The sequence below is a fragment of the Microcaecilia unicolor genome, chromosome 5 (genome assembly GCF_901765095.1).
Source record: "Microcaecilia unicolor chromosome 5, aMicUni1.1, whole genome shotgun sequence".
NCBI classification, from domain to species: Eukaryota; Metazoa; Chordata; class Amphibia; order Gymnophiona; family Siphonopidae; genus Microcaecilia; species Microcaecilia unicolor.
Window position 1 is genome coordinate 307,459,909 of NC_044035.1, and position 23,265 is coordinate 307,483,173.

General features: G+C 45.2%; 1 protein-coding gene across 2 annotated transcripts in view; it reads right to left on the reverse strand.

Annotated features, from left to right (window-relative positions):
- TENT4B (terminal nucleotidyltransferase 4B) overlaps positions 1–23,265 on the reverse strand; it is a 143,803-nt gene that overhangs the window by 29,690 nt on the left and 90,848 nt on the right. For both annotated transcript variants that reach the window (XM_030204354.1, XM_030204355.1), the window contains one exon: positions 13,257–13,364. In XM_030204354.1, coding sequence (XP_030060214.1) covers positions 13,257–13,364 — 108 coding nt within the window. The remainder of the gene's footprint in view (positions 1–13,256; positions 13,365–23,265) is intronic.

Below are 23,265 nucleotides of genomic sequence, written 5' to 3' on the forward strand. Positions count from 1 at the left end.
ATATTTATTTATTTATTACATTTGTATCCCACATTTTCCCACCTATTTGTAGGCTCAATGTGGCTTACATAGTACCAGAGAGGCGTTTGCTGACTCCGGTGTGAACAAATATAAAGTGATGTTGTGATAAGATAAAGTTCATGTGGCATAGCCACATTAGGGAATCGTACAGCAGAAGAGTTGTGTTATGTCCATTCCGTACTTTAGTTTTGTTGTGCTACAGAGATCAGGCATTTAATTTGAAACGATAGGGTATGCCTTTTTAAACAGGTTAGTTTTTTGCATATGTATGCTTTCAAAGAAAAGCAGATATTATAGAAACATGCAAATACCTCAGAGACACAAATTAAAAAGTTGTAAGTCACCTACAATTGAAAGGAAACTCTGGATCAAAGGGGCATTGGATGAAGGTGAAAGATAGATTACCCCGAGTCTAAGGAAATGCTTCTTGTAAGCTCTTTGAGCAGGGACTGTCCTTCTATGTTTAAATTGTACAGCGCTGCGTAACCCTAGTAGCGCTTTAGAAATGTTAGTTAGTTAGTAGTAGTAGTTAGTTTACAGAAAGGGTGGTGGATGTATGAATAGCCTCCTGGTGGAAATAAAGACTATCTGAATTCAAGAAAGCATAGGACAAGCACAAGAGGATCTCTAAGGGACATGAAGGGACAGTAGATAGTATGGATGGGCAGACTGGAAAGGCCATAATGGTCTTCATCTGCCATGATTTTCTCTGTTTCTATGAAGATAGCACGATTTGAGACATTATTGTAGATGCAGAGGAAAGAGCTCCTATACTAATCTAACTACAGATGATTTACCATGGGATTCTGCCGAAAAGATTGTACTGACGGATGTGGGAACACGTCAGTGCTGTCCTGGAGCGCTTTTTTTTTTTTTTGATGGAATAAAACCCTTGGTCTTCACTGCAACTCCTCAAGGGCTGCCCACTCACTCATGCTTATTCATTAGGGATATCATAAAAACCTGGCCCATTAGCAGCCCCCAAGGGCTGAAAATGAAGACCAAGAGAATACACCAAACTGAAGGTAGAGGCACAGGCTGCGCTCAGGGCATATGCCTTGCAACTCCTCAGTGCTCCTATACTTGCATGCCTCTACTTCAGACCTTTGCAAGCTTCCAATAGATAACTGCACTCTTGGTCTGGCAACCTACAAGTAGCTTTTCAGTATTTCAAACAAATTTCTACACAGGGAAACAGATGGGACTTCAGTATATGTATATATCCTATATAATAAAAAGCACCTCCAACGTTCTGAAGATGACTCCGTGGCAGTGAAGCATTGAAGCATTCTGTAAGGCTGTATTCATCTCTTGAATTGATGTCACGTACTTCCAGGTTCGTCAGAAGCAGCAGTGACCAATCACACGATAGCAGCACGAGGCACCTCCAACGTTCTGAAGCTGACTCCATGGCAGACTGCAGTGAAGGGCTTGTAATGGGCAGGAGCAGAACTGAGAGAGAGAGAGAAGGGTCGAGCCTGCACGACTTTTACCGCTGCTGCTGCCAGCCGCCGTAACCCCGACTTGGTAAGTGAATATGACTTCTACAATTCAGAGGGAGGGGGGCTGCAACTGGAAGGGAGGGAGGGAGGAAGACCCCGGAACTCGGAAGGGGGGGGGCAACCCCGGAATTCGGAGGGGGACTACGACGACCCCGGAACTGGGCGGGGGGGATGACAACCCCGGAACTGGGAGGGAGGGAGGGCGACGACAACCCCGGAACTGGGAGGGTGGGAGAGACGACCCCAGAACTGGGAGGGAGGGTGGGAGGGAGAGATGACCCCGGAACTGGGAGGGAGGGTGGGAGGGAGAGACAACCCCGGAACTGGGAGGGAGGGTGGGACGACCCCGGAACTGGGAGGGAGGGAGGGATGACCCCGGAACTGGGATAGAGGGTGGGAGGGAGGGAGGGACGACCCCGGAACTGGGAGGGGGACGACCCTGGGACTGGGAGGGAGGGGGGCCCCTGGCACACTCTCATTCTCACACACACACTCGCACCCAGTCTCACTCTCTCTCTGTCACACACACACTCGCACCCAGTCTCACTCTCTGTCACACACACACTCTCTCTCTCTCTCTCTCAAACATACACACTCCGAGGAAAACCTTGCTAGCGCCCGTTTCATTTGTGTCAGAAACGGGCCTTTTTTACTAGAATATATGGTAAAATTATGTATCATACCTGATAATTTTCTTTCCATTAATCATAGCAGATCAATCCATAGACTGGTGGGTTGTGTCCATCTGCCAGCAGGTGGAGATAGAGAGCAATCTTTTGTCTCTCTATATGTGGTCATGTGCTACCAGGAAATCCTCAGTATAGTCGATATCAAAGCTCCATCCGCAGGAATCACCAAACAGAGAATTACACCCACAAAGGGACACTCCGCCACCCAACCACCGCCGAAGTGGGGGGGGGGGGCACCCACACCCGCCGACGCGGGGGAACTGGCATGTCTTGCTACCGCAACCGCGGGAGGAGCTGGCTTAACCCATCACCGCCAAAGCGAGAGGGAAACAAAGCTACCTTATTACCACACGAAGCGGGAGGGAGCACTGGCATAATTTAGTTATGAATCCAACCACCGTCGAAACGGGGGGAAAGCAGCAGCAGCTCACTGTAACACAAAGTCGTCCCAACTCCAGGGAAATCCAAGTGGAAGAACTTGAACTCGAAGTCCTCCTGAACAGGAACTGAAGACTAAACTTGAACCTGAAATATAACTGAACTAGAACAAACAGTACAGATATCTGGGAGGGACTATGGATTGATCTGCTATGATTAATGGAAAGAAAATTATCAGGTATGATACATAATTTTACCTTCCATATCATCAAGCAGATCAAGCCATAGACTGGTAGGATATACCCAAGCAGTACTCACCCAGGGCGGGACATGGAAATCCCAGAACGCAACACTGAAGCTCCAAACTGGGCCTTGGCCCTTGTTGCCACGTCCAAGCGATAATGCCGTGAGAAGGTATGAGCTGACGCCCAAGTCGCCGACCTGCAAATCTTCTCCAAGGAAATGGACCTGGACTCTGCCATCGAAGCCGCCTGTGCTCTAGTAGAATGAGCCTTCAGCTGGATAGGCGGCACCTTCCCTGCGGCCACATAAGCCGCCGCAATCGTTTCCTTGACCCAATGTGCCACGGTAGGTTTAGATGCCTGCAGACCCCTACGGGGGCCCGCGAACAGCACGAACAGGTGATCCGACTTCCGGAAATTGTTGGTCACTTCCAAGTATCTGATGATAACTTGTCTAACATCCAGGCATCTGAGAGCACGATACTCCTCTGGATAATCCTCCCTACGGAAGGAGGGTAGACAAAGCTGCTGATTCACAGGGAAGCAAGAAACAATCTTGGGCAGGAAGGAAGGCACTGGGCGAAAAGACACTCCTGCCTCCGTGAACCGCAGGAACGGCTCTCTACACGAGAGCGCCTGGAGCTCGGAAACCCTCCTGGCTGAAGCGACTGCCACCAAAAAGACCGCTTTCAACGTCAGGTCCTTCAGAGACAGCCGCGATAATGGCTCAAAGGGCGGCTTCTGCAAGGCCCGCAGCACCAGATTGAGATTCCACATAGGCACTATCGAGTGCAGAGGAGGGCGTAGGTGATTAACCCCTTTGAGAAAACGCACCACATCTGGCTGAGAAGCCAGGGAAGCACCCTTCAGGCGACTCCAGAAGCAAGCTAGAGCTGCTACCTAGACCTTAGAGCTGAGCGACAGGCCTTTCTCCAGACCTTCTTACAGGAACGCCAACACTGAAGCAATTGGCGCCGTGAAGAGCGACAGGGATCCTGCCTCACACCATGATACAAAGGTACGCCATACCCTGGCGTACGCAGTAGAAGTAGAGCGCTTCCGTGCTCTCAGCATAGTGGCGATGACCTTGTCCAAGAAGCCCTTCTTCTTCAGCCACTTCTGCTCAAGAGCCAGGCCGTAAGACCAAAGGGGGAGGGATCCTCCATCACCAAGGGACCCTGATGTAAGAGGCCCCGCTCCGCTGGAAGCTGCAGAGGACTGTCTACAGAAAGCCGGATCAGGTCCGCATACCAAGGGCATCTGGGCCAGTCTGGACCCACCAGGACCACCCGGCCTGGGTGATTCGCCCCCGGTCGAGAATTCTGCCCAGCACAGGCCAAGGCGGGAACACGTAGAGAAGCTCCTGTACCAGCCACTGCTGGAGAAGAGCATCGACCCCCAGAGATCGAGGGTCCCGTCCTCTGCTGAAGAACTGCGGCAATTGGCCAAGGTCGCCATCAGATCCAAGGTCGGCATGCCCCAGCGCTTCGTGATCTCCAAGAACACCCGAGCAGACAGTTGCCACTCTCCGGGATCCAAGGTATGGCAACTGAGAAAGTCTGCCTCGACATTCAGAACTCCCGCAATGTGAGCCGCCGACAGTTGGTCCAGATTCACCTCTGCCCACTGGCATAACTACATGGCCTCCCTGGCAATTGACATAGGCCACGGCGTGGTATTGTCTGACTGGATTCGAACTGGCCTCAGTATCAGTACCTGAAGAAACGCTTGAAGCGCCAACCGAATGGCCCGAAGTTCCAAGCGGTTGATGGACCACTTCGTCTCCGCCGGCAACCATATCACCTGCGCTGTCCTTCCCAGGCAGTGGGCTCCCCAGCCCGTCAAGCAGGCGTCCGTCGTAACGACAATCCACTCCGGGGACATGAGAGGCATACCGGCTGACAACTTGTCTGACATCAGCCACCAACTTAGCACCCTTCTCAGCGCCAGGTCCAGGGGAAGGCGAACTGCATAATCCTTCGAAACCGGAGTCCAGCGCTGCAAAAGAGAGTGCTGTAGTGGCCTCATATGGGCCCTGGCCCAGGGCACTACCTCCATCGTGGCCGTCATGGAGCCCAACAGTTGCACTTAATCCCAAGCCCGAGGAGTTGAAGAGGCTAGGAACCGGCCCACCTGGGCCTGAAGCTTGAGGCTCCGGTTGTCCGGCAGGAACACTCTGCCCACTTGGGTGTCGAACCGAACACCCAGATACTCCAGGGATTGAGTCGGGCACAGCTGACTTTTCTCCCGGTTGATGATCCATCCCAGGGAGCTCAGAAGAGCAATGACCCTGTCTGTCACTCTCCCACACTCCGCAAAGGAAGGAGCTCGAATCAGCCAGTCGTCCAGGCAGGGATGGACTTGCACTCCTTCCTTGCGGAGATAAGCCGCAATGACCATCATCACTTTGGAGAAGGTCCGCGGAGCCATAGCCAATCCGAACGGGAGGGCTCTGAACTGGAAGTGCCGGCCCAGCACTGCAAAGCGCAGGAAGCGCTGATGAGGCGGCCAGATGGGAATGTGCAGATAAGCTTCCTTGATGTCCAAGGATGCCAGGAATTCTCCTTCTTATACCGCAGCAATCACGGAGCGGAGAGTCTCCATAAGGAAATGCCATATTCGCAAGGCCCGATTGACTCCCTTGAGGTCAAGAATAGGCCAAGAAGAGCCTCCTTTCTTTGGCACCACAAAGTAAATGGAGTAACGTCCTGTGCCACGCTGCTCTATGGGCACTGGGACCACCGCCCCAAGGTGGAGCAAGTTGTCCAGAGTCTGCTGAACTGCTGCCACTTTGAAGGGAGACTTGCAGGGAGAGTTCACGAACCCGTCTCTCAGGGGCCGGCAGAACTCCAACTTGTAGCCGTCTCTGATAACTTCTAGAACCCAAGCGTCTGAAGTTACCCTGGTCCACTCGCCCAGAAAAGAGGACAGCCTTCCTCCTATCTGCTCTGGGCCATGGACCAGGGCCCCGTCATTGGGTACGAGACCCTTGGGGAGGACCGGAGGAAGAACCTCCTGAGCGGCGGTCTCTGCGAAAGGAATGCTGCTTTGGGGAGAACCTCTGCTTGAAGGAGGAGGAGGAGCCCGACTTGCCCAGGCGATACCGACGGGCTTCTTGAAAACGGCCCTTAGAGGAACCAGGGCGAGCACTGCTGGCCCTTGCCTTGACCTCTGGCAACCTCTTGCCTATAGAACTACCGAGATCCATCACGATCTTGTCCAGCTCATCCCCGAAGAGCAGCTTGCCCTTAAAGGGCAACTTGTCTAAGCGGGATTTGGAGGTATGGTCAGCTGACCAATGCTTAAGCCATAGCCATCGACAGACAGAGACTGTCCGAGACATACCTTTAGCTGAGGCTCTCAAAACATCATACAGCAAGTCTGCCAAGTAAGCCAAGCCCGACTCCAGGACCGGCCAATCCGCCCTCAAGGAAGGATCCGAGGGGGAGGCCCGCTGCACCATGGTCAGGCATGCCCTGGATACATAGGAGCCGCAAACCGAGGCCTGCAAACTCAAGGCGGCCGCTTCAAAGGCTAACTTTAAGGCCGCTTCCAATTTCCTGTCCTGTGAATCCTTAAGGGCAGAGCCACCTTCCACCGGCAAAGCTGTCTTTTTTTGTCACAGCAGTGATTAGAGAGTCCACTGCCGGCCAGCACAAGGCCTCCTGTTCACCCTCTGGCAGAGGGTACAGACGATTCATGGTCCTGGCTACCTTGAGGCTCGCCTCAGGAGAATCCCATTGAGCCGAAATTAGAGTTTTCATGGCTTCATGGATGTGGAAGATCTTGGAAGGGCGCTTGGTTCCCAACATAATAGCGGAACCCGCCGAGGCTGAAGGAGGGCCCTCCTCCGGAAAGGAAATACTCAAGATGCTCATAGCCTGAACTAACAGGTTAGGCAATTCCTCTGAGCGAAAAAGCCGTGCTGCAGAGGGGTCATCTCCCCCATCAGGGCGAGGATCGGCCTCCTCCAAAGAATCTCCAAGGGACCTTTGGGAGAACTCAGAAACGCTGCCCTCATGTACATCAGAGGAGACAGAGTCCCCCAAGACCTGAAGATCCACTCGAGGGCGCTTGATCAGGGAAGCCTCTTCCCCCATATCTGACAGGGGAGCAGGAGCAGCGTTATGCAGTTGAAAGGCCTGATGCAGCAACAAAAACTCAGGAGAGAAACCCCCGTTTGTGCACCTCTGCAACCTGGGCCACAGCCCTAGAGGAACTCTCAACCTCCACTCCATAGAGCAGGGGAGAGGTGCGCTGCGCATCCAAAATGGCGTCCGGCGCGTCACTCCATGAAGGAGCCGCGCAGGAAGCATGGCACTTAAACTTCGCCATCTTCTTACCGCCGCCCAACTCAAAGGCGGCCATACCAGAGACCGTCCGAGCTGCATGAGCGGCCGACGTCAGGAAGGGCGGACATCGAGCAATGGGCGCCTAAGGCGGGAAAGGCCGCCGACGCCCCAGCGGAGGAAAAACCGGCTAAATCAGCAAAGTCCGGAAGGACGCCCAAAAAGGGCTTTTCTGCCTCCAATCCCTGCGCCTCCCCACTAGCCGCGCGATCGCGGTCTAGGGAGCGCTTTTTCGCGCCCTTACCATCCGACGCCATGATCCACGAGGGAAACGTTCGGGGAACCCCCTGCCCGCTAGGAAAAGGTAAAATTACCTGCTTCTTGCTCCGAGCTGCAACGAATTGTGCCCCAGTGAGCAGCTGCAGTAAAATCTTTTCTGCTTCAAGATTGTTATGTTTTTTTTAACGGAGCCAGCGGGAGGGGGAGAAAAGGAGGGACCTGGCACCACCAGGTTTGCACTTGCTCATGAAGAGCCCTCAACCCCAGGTACTCAACAAAGCCTAAATAAATAGGAGTGGAGACCAAGCCAGAGCTGCTGCGTGTGACCACACACCTGCTAGATAGAGAGAATACTGAGGATTTCCTGGTAGCACATGACCACAGAGAGGCAAAAGATTGCTCTCTATCTCTACCTGCTGGTAGATGGACACAACCCACCAGTCTATGGATTGATCTGCTTGATGATATGGAAATATATCTACTATAATAAAAAGCATCTCCAATGTTCTGAAGCTGACTCCGTAGCTTCAGTGAAGGGTTCGTAACATTCGTAAGTCTGTCACATCTCTCTCTGCCCCACCCTCGTGTCAAAATGTGATGACGTCGAGGGCAGAACAATGAGAGTGAAGGTAACGCTGCACAGTTGCCAGGCAACGGTACGCGACATCGAGGGACCTATCAGAAGGAAGTGTATGGGAAGAAGGGAGGAGCGTCAGGAGAAGGGGTCATTTTGTGTCCAGCACTTCGCTGGAACGACAACAACATTGGCTGGTTTATTTTCCTGCCAGTCATATTTTCCTGTATTTGCAGTGTGGTAAGATTATAGCCGTTCGTATGTGTTGTATGTTTTGGAAACATATGAAGGAGTTATTCGTATCAAAGTCTACAAAAAAAAAAAAAAACGAAAACGGAGGATCGAGATTAAGGGGACTTATGTTGTCCTTTTTTGATGTTATGTGTTCTTTTCGGATGTTGCTGGTGTGGGAATGTGGGATAACAGACGAGGGGTTACTTGTGTGGCTTGAGGGTTTTTTCCTGCCTGCTGCCGATAGTGAAGAGCGGCAAAGGGGCTATAGCGGCGACATTGAGACATATTTGTTATTAATATGGCTGTAAGCAGTGTGGGTTGTTAGTAGGGATTGCACTATTTCAGGCATTGTTTTCTATATTGGTGTCGTTCGGTCATGCTGTTGTGATCGGGGGACGAAAACAAGAACGGAACTCGGAGGGGGGGAAGGGGGGCATGGAACCCAGCAACGCTCACCCCCCTCCCCTCCAAGTCGCCAGCCACTCCTTCACAGTTTGCAAAACCTCGCCAAACCTTCTCCCTCAACAACATTCACACACACACAAATCAAGACACCCGCCACTCCCTCACAGTTTGCAGAACACCGCCAAACACCCCCCCTCCCCTCCCAAACATTCCAACACACACACAAAACCAAGCTGAAGCAAGCAACAGCTGATTGTTTCCCTTCCTCCTTCCCTCCCTGTGTCCCGCACTCACATAATGTAGAAGAAAAGAGGATGGGACAGGGAGGGAAGGAGGAAGGACGGAAGGGAAAAGAACAGCAGTTGCTTGCTGTAGCCTCACATCGCTCTCTATAAGAAGCCAGCAACAATTACCACATTCAATGCTCCTTGCCACTCCCTCCCATTTGGCAAGCCCGGAAACCCACCAAACCCCCCCCCCCCCTATTTACAAAAAAAAAAACAAGGGACAGCTGTTACAGATGAAGAGGGAGGAGGGGGTACCCTGGAAGGGAGGGGGACGACCCTGGAACTTCGAGGGAAGGAGGGGTACCCTCAAACTGAGAGGGGGACCCTGGAACTGGGAGGGAGAGGGGGGACAAATCTGAAACTTGCAGGGAGGGAAGGAAGGGGAACCCTGGAGCTGGTAGGGCACTGGAACTGGGAGGGAGGAAGGGGGGACCCTGGAACTGGCAGGGAGGGAGGCACCCTGGCACACACACTCGCACACAGTCTCACTCTCTCTCCCTGTCACACACACAGTCTCACTCTCTGTCACACACACACTCGAACATTCACACAGTCACTCTCACACACACACTCTCAGAGGAAAAACCTTGCTAGCGCCCATTTCATTGGTTTCAGAAATGGGCCTTTTTTTCTAGTGCGTGTGTGTGTGTGTGTGTGTGTGTGTATATATATATATATATATATATATATATATATATATATAGGGAAAGGACAACAAAGAACAAAGGTTTTAACCTCTTAACAATAGTCTGGACAGCTTTGTTTTTGTATCCATTTGGCAGAGTGGAAAACACAAAACTGATAAAAGCTGCTACATGCAGTAAAGGCCACACATGCTTAGAACTTTACATTAAATTCTGAACTCTTGGAGAGCTGCTCAATCCCGATGATGTGTGTAATATCAGAGCATGGAGAGAAGTGGGGTAGAAATGATCTCCTTCCAGCTCTGGATCACCTGTGTGCCTCACTCCTGCTTGTAATTTCCTTTCCTTTAGTCAGACGTACCATTCTGCACAAGTGGGTGTTATCCCCTCCTACCAGCAGATGAAGTATTACTGTGAATCATCACACCAACATGCACCAGAATAACCAGAGGGCATATCAGTTCATTCTCACAGGTCTATATGAATTAATGTTTCCACATTTTTATTTGTTACATTTATATCCCACATTTTCCCACCTATTTGTAGGCTCAATGTGGCTTACACAGTACTGGAGAGGCGTTACAGACTCTGGTATAAACAAATACAAAGTGATGCTGTGGTAAGATAAAGCTCATGTGGCACAGCCACACTAGGGAATCATACAACAGAAGAGTTGTGTTATGTCCATTACGTACTTTAGTTTTGTTATGTTGCAGAGATCAGGCATTTATGTTGGATCGGTAGGGTATGCCTTTTTAAACAGGTTAGTTTTTAGTGGTTTCTGGAAGTTTAGGTGGTCGTTTGTAGTTTTCAAGGCTTTTGGTAATGCGTTCCACAGTTATGTGCTTATGTAGGAAAAACTGGACACGTAAGTTAATTTGTATTTGAGTCCTTTCCAGCTTGGGTAGTGCAGATTTAGAGTACGTTCGTGTTGATTCGGATGTGTTTCTAGTTGGTAGGTTGATCAAGTCTGTCATGTATCCCAGAACTTCACCGTAGATAATTTTGTGAACCAGAGTGCAGATTTTGAAAGCAATGCGTTCTTTGATTGGGAGCCAGTATAGTTTTTTTGCGAAGGGGTTTTGCACTTTCAAATCACGTTTTTCCGAAGATAAGCTTAGCTGCCGTGTTTTGAGAGGTCTAAAGTTTCTTTAAGGTTTGTTCTTTGCATCCCGCATAAATTCCATTGCAGTAGTCCACATGGCTTAGTACCATTGATTGTATCAGGTTGCGAAATGTTTCTTTGTTGTGGATGTCACTTGGCTCTCTAGTATTAAGTTGCGGTCCATTGTGACGCCGAGGATTTTCAGGCTGTCTGAGATACGGAGGGTGTAGTCTGGGGTGTTGATACTTGTAGAGTTGTCCGCGCTGTGTAGGGATGAGAGGATGAGACAGTGTGTTTTTTTCTTTGTTTAGTTTTAGTTGAATGCATTTGCCCAAGAGTCCATGATGTTCAAGCTGATCTTGATTTTGTTGGTGATTTCTGTCAGTTTAGATTTGTAAGGAATGAATATTGTGACATCGTCTGCATAGATGAAAGGGTTAAGGCCTTGGTTGGATAAGGACTTGGCTATGGGGGGTCATCATTAGGTTTAAGAGGATCGGTGATAGCAGTAATCCTTGTGGTACTCCACAGTCTGCTTTCCACGGTGATGATATGTTTGAGTTTGATTTCACTTGATATGTTCTTGTGGTTAGGAAACCCTTGATCCAGCTAAGTATGTTTCCACCAATCCCAAACTTATCTAGTAATCTTATTAATATATTATGGTTTACCATGTCGAATGCACTAGATATGCCAAACTGGAGGAGGAGGATGTTTTTGCCTATTGCTATTTCCTGCTTGAATTTGGCTAGGAGAGTGAGTAGTACTTTTTCTGTGCTGTGGAGGGGGCAAAAACCTGACTGTGATTTGTGTATATTGAGAATTTGTTTATATAATCTGTAAGTTGTTTGGCTACCATGCTTTCTATCAGTTTGACTGACAATGGAATGGAATGATACTGGACGGTAGTTAATGATTTCATTTGGGGTTTTTCTTGGTGTCTTTTGGTATCAGATTGAGTAGGATATTGCCATTTCCTTAGGGAAGAGACCTTGCTGAAGCATGTAGTTTAGGTGGGATGTAGGTCTGCTATGAAGCGGTCAGGAGTGGATTTCATTAGGTAGTTGGGACAGGTACCTAGTTTACAGTGAGTGTTGGAGAACCTGCTGATCGCCTGTGGAACTGCATCGATGGTAAGGAGGGCAAATTTAACCAGGTTCGGTCAGTCGGGTATTCTCGGAGTGGTTGGGGCCAACTCATTAAGGAAGATTTCGATGTCAGTGTTGTCCTGAGGTAGCGTGTTGCATAGGTTTGCAATTTGTTCATTGAAATACTTAGCAAGTTTGTCTGCAGATGGGATGTCTGTATTCGATGTAGTGACCAAGTTGGTGTCTAGGAGTTTGTTCACGAGTTGGTATAATTTCTTTGTGTCTTTGTAATCTGTCCCTATTTTAGTTCTCTTTTGGTCTGTCTTATTGCGTATTTGTATTTTCTTTGTGATTGTTTCCATGTGTTGAGAGTGTGTTCGTCTTTTGTTTTTCTCCATGCTCATTCGAGGTTCCTGGATTGTGTTTTAGCTTTTTTCAGTTCATCATTGAACCATGGTATCGAGTTATGCTAACGTGAAGTTCTTGTTCATAATGGTGCTATTTCATCTAGTAAGCATTTGCATCTTTTATCCCATTCCATCATTTAAAACCTCACAAATCCAAGGACGTGTATGCAATATATTTAAAATATGTTTCAAGTTTCCTTTAAAGGCTGCCCTGATTCTGGCAATATTATCAAACTTACTCTGAACATCTTAGCTGCATACAGTATCGGTTCTCTTGGAATTTGAAGATTAAAACGTTAATTAAAAAACAGTTTCCCTATAGCCTTTCCACCTAGGTTTATCAGTAATAAGAGAAAAAAGAGATTGTCCATAGCATTATCCTTCAACTGTCTTCTGGAGATCATTCCAAGCGATCCTTCTCCGGAGTAGCCCCCACACTCTGGAATGCATTGCCCGAAAGGCTCCGCTTAACACAAGACTATCTCTACTTCAGGAAGCAGGTAAAAGCTTGGCTCTTCATCCAGGCCTTTAATGGAAGAAGTAACTAACTTGTTAGGTTCACTCACACACACAAGGATTGACTCGGGCTGCAAATACTGCAGGGGCATGTTTATCCACTCCTACCCTAGCTGAGATAATATTTAACCATCTCTCTGACCTCATATACTACTCTTCCTACTTTCTTACCCATCTCTAAGTTACAACTCTGCCTTACCCTTCACTATCATTATAATGTTCTATTATGTATTGTGTTGACATTGCAAGTAGTATACCATGCCATACTTTGTACTGTCAGTTTAATATTTCTACTGCTGTACCTGCCTATTGCTCATGTTTGATCTATTCTTACTGTACACCGCCTTGAATGAATTCCTTCAAAAAGGCGATAAATAAATCCCAATAAAAAAATTCCACTGCAAATAGGAAACATATTAACTTATGTGCTACCTTAAGAAAACAAAAAAAGGGAATTGTGTATGCTGCCATTCAATATCTAACAAAAAATACATTAAATACCTTCAAATCATCAGTATTATATTTTTACTTTTACATGGTACGGAATATACTTTATGCTAAATATGTAATGTTTTAAAGTAAACAGACTGACCAACCTTGATAAAATCTCGAATAAGCTGGGCTGCTTTAACTCCATTTTGTACATTAAAGCTAATGTCAACTTTTACTTCAGTGAAAGAATCTGTCAATTTAATAATAGGTACCTATGGAAAAAAGTAGTATAGTTTACAGTCACATAAAGCATTTATAACACATTCAACGGCATATAGTTTAATTCAAGTCAGCATTATGATCACAGTGAATATTAATCTGGTTTATGAAGAGTATTCATCACTCATCTACATAACGTACTTGACAGAAATTCAAGCATAGAAATAGTTTGGAGTAGGCATGGAGCAGCATACCTGCCCCCAATGGTGTAGAAGCTAATGCCATTCTGATGACCCCCTACCCCAATATGAAGTGCTCACTCTTTGCACCCACCCCCAATTCCCCAAAGCAAGAAACTATACCTATACAGCTAAGGCTCACCCAGTGGCAGTGCTGTGCACTGTAAAGTGGAAGATCTGGGTTTATTTCCCAGGTCAGGTCTTAAGTTACCCAGGCTAGTTGGGCTTGCTGTCTGAGCAGCATGAATAGTCCCTGGGGTAGAGACCGTCATCTTTCAAAGGCAATATTTACTGGGCTGTGTAGGGAAGGTCAGTCTGTGGTCCTTAGCAAGGACTGTCATTGCAATCACTAGCTACGGGCAAAGCCCAGTCATAGGTCACAGATTATAGAACTGTGGCCCAAAAGAGGCTGGCTCTGACTGAACATGAAGCTGAAACCAGCAGGGAAAACAAATTTTAAAACCTCAAAGAATTTAAAACCATACTTATGCATGGATTTTGAGGCACTTTTCCCACACTGACCCAATTAAAATGACCTTACAATGGATCAAAGTCAGTTTCAATAGGCTATCAGGGCAATTCTATAAACTGGTGCCCAGAGGTACACACCTTTCATGAGTGTCTAAGGCACCATTAATTGAAGAGCTACCTTGTGCACTGGGAGCTATTTTGTAAATCAGCACCTAACTGCAAGGGAGGCATACATATGGGTATAGCATGGACAAAGCCATAGGCACGTCTCAGTTATATGCATAAGTTTATAGACTACTATAAATGACATGCACTAACAAGCCTGCAGCTAACACGGCATAAGAGCACACCTGAACATGGGTGCACCAATGATGTAATTACACTAGTATTCTTGTGTAGTGGCACTATCAAGATGTCATTAAAGAATTGACACTAAGCATACAGTATTGGGGCACCTAAACTGAGGTGCCAACTTAAAGAATTGTCCTGTATATGTCTGGATCCATCTATAATTTTTGTATTATTTATATAGAGGCTGAAAAGTATTTTAGAAATCCAACATGTTAAACATTTAGAAGACTGATATTTTCTCAGTAAAACATGGATATTTTTATTCTTCTGACAAGACCTGCTTCATTTATGTTAGGATATGCATTATTAGCCTGACACTGTAGAGCAAATGCTACCACACACATCACTACCCAGCACTGGAAAAGCCATTTATCTGAATGTGTGTCTATTCCTGGCTCAAAAAATTCATTGACCTAAAAGGATGCCAGACATAGCACGAGTCAATGAAAATCCATCTGTAAAGAGCAGTGAGAAAGTGATAGCTCTAGTGAACCAGTCCATCGCTGCTGAATCCATTCTATGATTCTAGGACAAAATATGAGTGGCTCAAACTGTTACTTTATCCTAGCAAATCATTTGAAAAGTACCAAGGCAGATCAATCCTTCATTAGGAACAAGGGGGTAAAAGAATAATTTCTTTAGACAAACCATATCAAGGTCTATTAAATTAGAGCTCAAATTGCTTTCCTGAAAGAGGTAAATACTTCCTTCATGACACACAAAAAATGTTTTCCTTAAAAGTATATTCATTCCCCTAACCAAAAATGGTACAATATTATTTTAAGCAGCTGGCAGGAAAAAAAATCCTTCACTAGTATTCCTAAAACATTCATTCTTTAGCTATTAGAACCTACATTGTCTTAAGACCATATACTATATATTAATTGCATTATGGAGAGTTTAACGCAAACATTCAGAAATGATATTTTTCACATAAGGTTTACTTGCAGAGGAGAAAAGCTGAAGCCTGACATATGTCTCAAACACACTGTGAGAGAGTCTATAGAACGCTGTCCCTATCCTTTAAGAATACTCCCTCCTCCCAGAGTCCGGGACACCTTAAGCCCCATAGTCCCACCTAAAGAGGAAGTGAAATGGGAGGGGTGGACTCAGGAGGACAAAAGGCAGGGCCAGAGTTGGGTTAAGGAGGACAAAAGGCAGGGCCAGAGTTGGGTTAAGGAGACCCAGGGAAGGGAGAAGCGGGCCCGTATCATATGCCTTCACTACCTACATGTAACTACCATAACACGGCTCAGGTAGGTCAAACTTTACCTTGAATCATTGTGAGAATACTGTTTCTTGAGACCTGGCTAGCGCCAGACCAACACTGGTGCAACCTGAGAGAGAGAGACTGTATAAGCTATATTTTGGGCCTGTCGGTCGCAGGTCTATATAAAGATGTCCTCTGATTGCAAGAGACTTTACCCCTCAGTTTATGTATCTGTGAAGTAACAGGCCTCAGCTTTTGAGTTAATAAAAACAAAGTTTACTTTACTTTTGTAACCTTGATTGGCCATATCTCAAAAAAGATATACCAGAAATCAGAAAAGGTTCAAAGAAGAGCAACCAAAATGATTGAGGAGATGGAACTGCTCTCATATGAGGAAAGGCTAAAGAGGTTAGGGCTTTTCAGCTTGGAAAAGAGATGGCTGAGGGGGATATGATTGAGGTCTTCAAAATCCTGAGTGGTGTGGAGTGGGTGGAAGTGAATCGATTTTTCACTCATTCAAAAAGTACAAAGACCGGGACACTCAATGAAATTGCATGGAAATACTTTTAAAACAAACAAGAGGAAACATTTTTCACTCAAAGAATAGTTAAGCTCTGGAACTCATTCTAAGAGGATGTGGTAACAGCGATAGTGTATCTGGGTTTAAAAAAGGTTTGGACAAGTTCCTGGAGGAAAATTCCATAGTCTGTTATCGAGATGGACATGGGGTAAGTCACTGCTTGCCCTGGGATTGGTAGCATGGAATGGTGCCATTTAATTGGGTTTCTGCCAGGTACTTGTGACCTGGATTGGCCACTGCTGGAAACAAGATACTGGGTAGATGGACCGTTGATCTGACCCAGTATACCTATTCTTATTTTCTTAAGGCCCACCTTCAACCCTTGCTCACAGTATCACTTTAATTTAACAATTTATTTAAATATTTTTAATGGACTTAAATGTCCCTGAACAAATCATGGGTGATATCCTACCTGCAACATTATATACAATTCTGGACATTTTATTTCCAAATACAAACATTTTTTGGAGCAGACCAGAACAGGGCTACTAGAATAGTGATGTATCTGCACCAAATTAAACTTGAGGATCAAACTATGAATATGCTCAAATTAAACAAAAAGGGGGGGGGGGGGATACAAGAAGAGAGTCAAATACCTCAATAGGTAATTAATAAATGGTGAATACATTTGCTTTCCTTTAGTCAGCCACACCTTTTTTTAACAAGTGGGTGTTATCACATCCTAACAGCAGATGGATGCAGAGAAAAAATGCTCTCTTTCCAGTGACCTCACCAGTATAAGGCCTGGTGCTGAGGAGAAAATCTCTGCCAAAGCAGCAGAAGGTCCTTTCGTAATGCACACCTGTGCCCTATCAACCACTGCAGTTGCAATTATCATCAAACAAGCAGGTGTTATTCAAGGACAGCAGACATATATTCTCACCTGTGGGTGATGTCATCCACAGAGCCCAGTGCAGAAACTGCCAAGTGCACTGTCACTTTAAAATCTTTGAGGCAGTGCCCCCACAGCGTATATGCAGTTGCCTTCCTGGCAGACGCTTGAGCACAGGACCAGTAGTACAGTACTAATGTGAACACAACTCCTCCAAGGGGAGGCAGAAAGGATGTAAGAATATGCATCTGCTGTCCTTGGAGAACACCTGCTACAGGTATGTAAATTAGAATTCTCCAAAGACAGGCAGGCATAATATTCTTATATGTGGGATTCACTAGCTACCAGGCTCACAACATAAATGAATTTTTGGCAACTAAGTAGTTAAGTGAGTCTGGTGGAAAATAAGGGCCAAAGGGCAGAGTTAAAAAGAATCTGCAGGACTGCCTATCCAAACCAGCTATCCTACCCAGAATGCTGCTCCAGACAGTAGTGAGCAGTGAAGGTGTGGCTAGAAGAACACATACCTGCCTTGCAAATTTCATTAATGGAGGCAGAAGCTGCCATGGCTCTTATATTGTGAGAAGTGACCCAGTCATGAAGGATCAAGCCCAGCCTGGGCATATGTGTAGGAGATACAATCAGCCAACCAAGTAGAGATAGTACATTTGGTGATGGGAATCCCTAATCTGTTCGGGTCAAACATAAAAAGCTGGGAGGATTTCCTATGAAGTTTTGTACATTCTAGATAGTATGCTAGAGCAGTCTAAGGTATAATTCTCCAGGATGAGAATGTGGCTTAGGGAAGACGACAGGAAGTACAATGGACTGATTCAAGTTGAACTCCGATACCACTTTAGGGAGGAATCTGAGGTGGGTTTGGGAGGACAACCTTGTCATGGTAGAACCTGGTGTAAGATGGGTCTGCCACAGAGGGCTTGAATGTGAGGAACTTCAGAGAATAAGAATGAAATGGTTCAATGGAGGTTTCATGAGAGCTGTTAGGATGACACTGAGATCTCACACCACTGGAGGTTGTTTGATAGGATTGGTATGAAATAAATCTTTTATGAATCTATCAAGGGTTGAACGGAAACTGGATTATCAACTCTAGAATGAAAAATGCTAATGGCATGCAAGAGCACTCAGCTTTGAAGCCAGAATTCGAAGACGGAGGAGGTACTCCATAAAGGTATGAAGAGAGAATCTAGACGGGTTAAGTGCTCTGGCTGCACACCAGATAGAAAATCTTTTCCACTTAAACTCCTAGAGGCTAGGAGTATCCTAGAAACTATGTCAGGAAAGTTTAAGGAATATAAATCTATGTTGTAGGTAACCAAGCCATCAGGTCTAGAGAGCAAGGGTATGGATGGAGGATGGGCCCCCCGTTCTATGTTATTAGGGTTGGAAAAGGAACTTACCTCAACAGTTCTCTGGACATTAACTCTAGGAGGATAGGGAACCATTCTTTATAATGTTACTATGTAAGCCGCATTGAGCCTGCCATGTGTGGGAAAGCGCGGGGTTACAAATGTAATAATAAATAAACCAAATTTGATGTGGCCAGTAGAGAGCAATTAGAATCATGTGGTCTCAACACAGATTGAGAAAAGTTCTCCCCATAAGAGGTAGTAGGGAAAAGGTGTATAGAAAGTTCGTTCCCCAGTGGAGCAAGAAGGCATCTAGGACTATACAGTTATTAGCGTATATCCTGGGAAAAAAAAAAGCGGGGAAGCTTGTTCTGTGGAGAAGTGAAGAGGTTTATCACTGGGGTCCCCCACTGCTGGAATATTCGACAACTACAGCTAGGACACTACCTCCTATCTCATGACACTCCAATTTCCTCTGGAGTTTTTAATGACGTTTGTCAAAAACGCTTTTTGAAAATCCAGATACACAATATCAACTGGCTCACCTTATCCATGTTTGTTCACCACTTCAAAGAAATGTAAAAGATTGGCGAGGCAAGATTTCCCTTCACTAAATCCTTGTTGGCTTTGTCTCATTAATCCATGCTTTTGAATATGCTCTAATTTTGTTCTTTATAATAGTCTCTACCATTTTGCCTGGCACCAATGTCAGGCTCACCGGTCTATAATTTCCCAGATCTCCTCTGGAACCTTTTTTAAAAATCAGCATTACATTGGCCACCCTCCAATCTCCCCGGTATCACACTCGATTTTAAAGATAAATTACATATTACTAACAATAGTTCCGCAAGTGGACTACATAGCTGTCTTGATTCACCTCATTATAGAGGCCTTGGAAGCCACCTGACCCTTCCTAGGGCCATGGAAAGAATGGTGGATAGAGAGAACATTCATTCGTCCTCTTCAAATAATGGAGCAACATATGCCAGACATTCAGCTTAATCAAAAAAAGATTGGCCCAGCATCTTATAATTTATAAGAAATTCTTTATTTTGAAGTTGCTTGAAGAATCTTAAGCATAAAACAATTTTCTCATTGAATATGCAAAATTCTCATTAAATAAGCTTCATAGATACAGTTTAATAAACTCAACTTGATTACTTTATGTAAGCACCATTGGCCAACAGCATCAGGTTCGGTCCCTTATAAAAGCAAGCAAACCATAATAAAATTCCAATTACTTTACATGAACGTTTCTTAAAAAGAAAGCATAACATAAAACACATTGCACTTACCGCATTGAACGCCATAGCTACAATATTCCTAACATGGCGACAACGCCGGCTTGCTCTCATCATGCTTATAATACGATCCCTCAATAAGAGTACTCCAGCCAATCACAGGCTTACACATCACAGAAGAACTCCAATCTAACTGGTTGTTCAAACCCTTAGGGTATAATGTGTCCAAGTAAATATCCAACATTGCTCCTAGTAGTTTAACAATTTTTGAATATCACCACTCTTCCTCCTCATAATAACAGCATCAATAACTCTCCAATGAATCTCTGTTATATCACATGCTTTATCAATCCAGTGTTGAATAGGGGCTGACACAGTTTTGGTGTTAATACAGGATTTATGTTCAACCAACCTACATTTAATGGGACGCGCTGAGCATCCTATATAAATCAAATCACAAGGGCAGATTATTGCATATATAACATTGCCAGTATCACATGTGGAATTAGTACGGGAAATGATGGCCCTGTTTTATCAGGTACTTTCCAAGATATACCTTCAATCGTAGATGACCACCACTGGCAACCAGTACAAGCAGTATGACAAGATAATACAGGTGGTGACTCGTAATCCAAGTGTCTATAAGACAAACAATCCCCAACTATGAACAGATAACACATTCCAATATTTGTAAAGATGTAACAAAATTGGATACATTATATGGCAAAACTGCAACCAATCTGTGCTCAGATTCTGTAGATTTATATTGAAGTAATAAATCCTGATTAGAAAATTTAGCCCGTAAATATGCGTTTTGTAAAAAAATCACTGAATGTGGGTAACCCCGGGCCCTCAAACGTTCTTTCAATTGCACAGCATGAAATTCAAACTGAACAGTAGAACAATTTCCGTCAAATTTTCAAAAATTGGCTAACAGGTAAGCCCCTTTTAAGACTTTGAGGGTGACAACTAGAAAAATGCAAAAAAAGTATTGCACATAACTGACTTGCAATATAAGTTGTTTGTACCAATGTTTCATCTCTATAAATGCATACATCCAAAAATTCTATTATTTATTTTGTTACATTTGTACCCTGCGCTTTCCCACTCATGGCAGGCTCAATGCGGCAGGCAATGGAGGGTTAAGTGACTTGCCCAGAGTATATGTTGTGTATCATAATGCATAGTAAATTGTTATGATGTGGTCACAGAATTTAACCAATTCATAAAATCATGAAGATGTTCAATAGAATCTTCCCAAATAAAAAAGATATCATCTAGAAACCGGCACCATAACTTAATGTTTGTAAACCAGTTAAGGATAAACGAACTTCTCTTCAAAACTGGCCACAAACAATGTGTCTGCCGAGGGGACCAAATATGTCCCTATGGCTACTCCCTTCTATTGCTGAATAAAGTCATTATTAAAGAAAACATAATTCTTTTCAATGACCAATGCTGCAAGCTCCAACAAAAATTCTGTAGATTATTCTTTGCGGAAAACTATGCTTATTCAGCACTTCTTTTATAACTTGAAGTAATTCATCTTGTGGTATTTGAGTATAGAGAGAAACAATGTCCAATGAAACAAACACAGAATCTCTCATTTCAAGTTTACACAATAAATGTGTAGTGTCTTGTAAATAAGATGTTACTTGTTTGGCCGGCGGAGCCAAAAAATAATCCAAAAATGTATTTAATAGTTCCAACGTGTATCATTTAATCCTGCAATTGGTCTTGCAGGAGGGTTAGAGAAATTTTTATGAACCTTGGGACAAGAAGGAGAGCACCAATGTGATTTGGTATATTAGGCTTCTCAGCTTCACCTATTGGTGAATTGGAAAGCATGCCCATAAGATGGGGGCGGAACTGGAACAAGTAATTTTCCCTTGTTTGCCCTTGACATTTGCAACAGATCGCTGTACTCCCTGAGTGTTATGCTGTCTCTCTAGTAACCCATCTCCTTCATATTTGGAACCTGGTTAAATCTAAGTTGGGTAGGTGGTCTAAGGTATCTTCATTGGCTCCTACATACTTGGAACCAGCAATCCTGGGAGAGGTTGGGGGGGGGGGGGGGGGGGGGGCTGTCTATATTTCTTCGGTGGCATCGCTTAGGCCTACAACGTTTTAGGCGGCTTTTGGATGTCGGGGAATTATGGAGGTTTTGAACATCTGAAAGAAATTCGATCTTGAGGTTCAGGATCAATTCCCTTATCTCCAATTAAACATTTTATAGGAGCTCAGGGATGGTTACAGAATGACCGAGACACACAGAGCATTTTGAAAATTTGTGGCTTACATTAGGCAAGATACCCCATCCTTCTCAAATTGAATGGCCTGCAGGATCCAAAGCAGCATGGCTTCAATAGAGACAGGTCATGTCAGACAAATCTGATTGACTTCTTTGACTGGGTGACCAAACAGTTGGACTTGGAAGGTGCGCTAGAAGTGGTGTACTTGGATTTAGGCAGTCTTTAGCACAGGTGACTGATTATAAACTGAGTGCCCTTGGTATGGAACCTAAAGTGACCGACTGGGGTTAAAAATTGGTTAATGGAAGGGGACAGGGGGTAGTGGTAAATGGAGCTTGCTCTAAGGAAAGGGGTATTATCACTGGTATACCACAAGGGTTGGTCCTCAGGCCGGCTCTCTTTAACATCTTTGTGAGTGACACTGCAGAAGGGCTTTCTGGTAAGGTTTTTATTTATTTGTTGTTTGTTGCATTTGTATCCCACATTTTCCCACCTATTTGCAGGCTCAATGTGGCTTACAATACATCATGAATTTGTCTCATTGCGGATATCATCAAACTCTAATAGGGTGGATAGCATGATGAAGGATCTAGCAAAGCTTGAAGAATGGTCCATAATTGGCAACTAAGATTTAATGCTCAGAAATACAGGGTCATGCACTTGGGTTATAAGAATCCAGCGGAACGATACAATATAGGGGGTGAAGTGCTTCTATGTAAGAAAGAAGAGCGGAACTTGGGGGTGATTGTGCCTGATGATCTTAGGTCTCCAAACAGGTAGAAAAAAAAACGATGGTTAAAGCCAGAAAGATGCTTGGCTGCATAAGGAAAGGGATGACCAGCAGGAAGAAAAGAGGCGATAGTGCCATTGTATAAGTCTCTGATGAGGCCTCATTAGAGTAGTGTGTGCAATTCTGGAGACCACACCTACAGAAGGATATAAACAGGATGGAGTCAGTCCAGAGTGCAGCTATGAAACTAGTAAGAGGTCTCATAAAACATATAGGAACATGCTTAGAGACCTTAACATGTATACAATGGAAAAAGAGGCGGAGAGAGAGAATATGATAGAGACGTTTAAATACCTCAGTGGCGTTAATGTACAGCAGATGAGCCTTTCCAAATGAGGGAAAACTCTGGAATGAGGGGGCATACGATAAAGAGGAATAAGCTTGGAATGAATCTAAGACAATACTCTTTCACAGAAAGGGTGGAGGATGCATGGAATGGCCTCCCAGTGGAGGTCATGGAGACGGGGCCTGTGTCAGAGTCTAAGAAAGTGTGGGACAGGAATGTGGGATCCCTTACAAAAGAAAGTTAGTGATTACCGAGGATGGACAGACTGGATGGGCCTTTTGGCCCTTATGTGCCATCATGTTTCTATGTTTATCTTTACTTTACAAATTGTT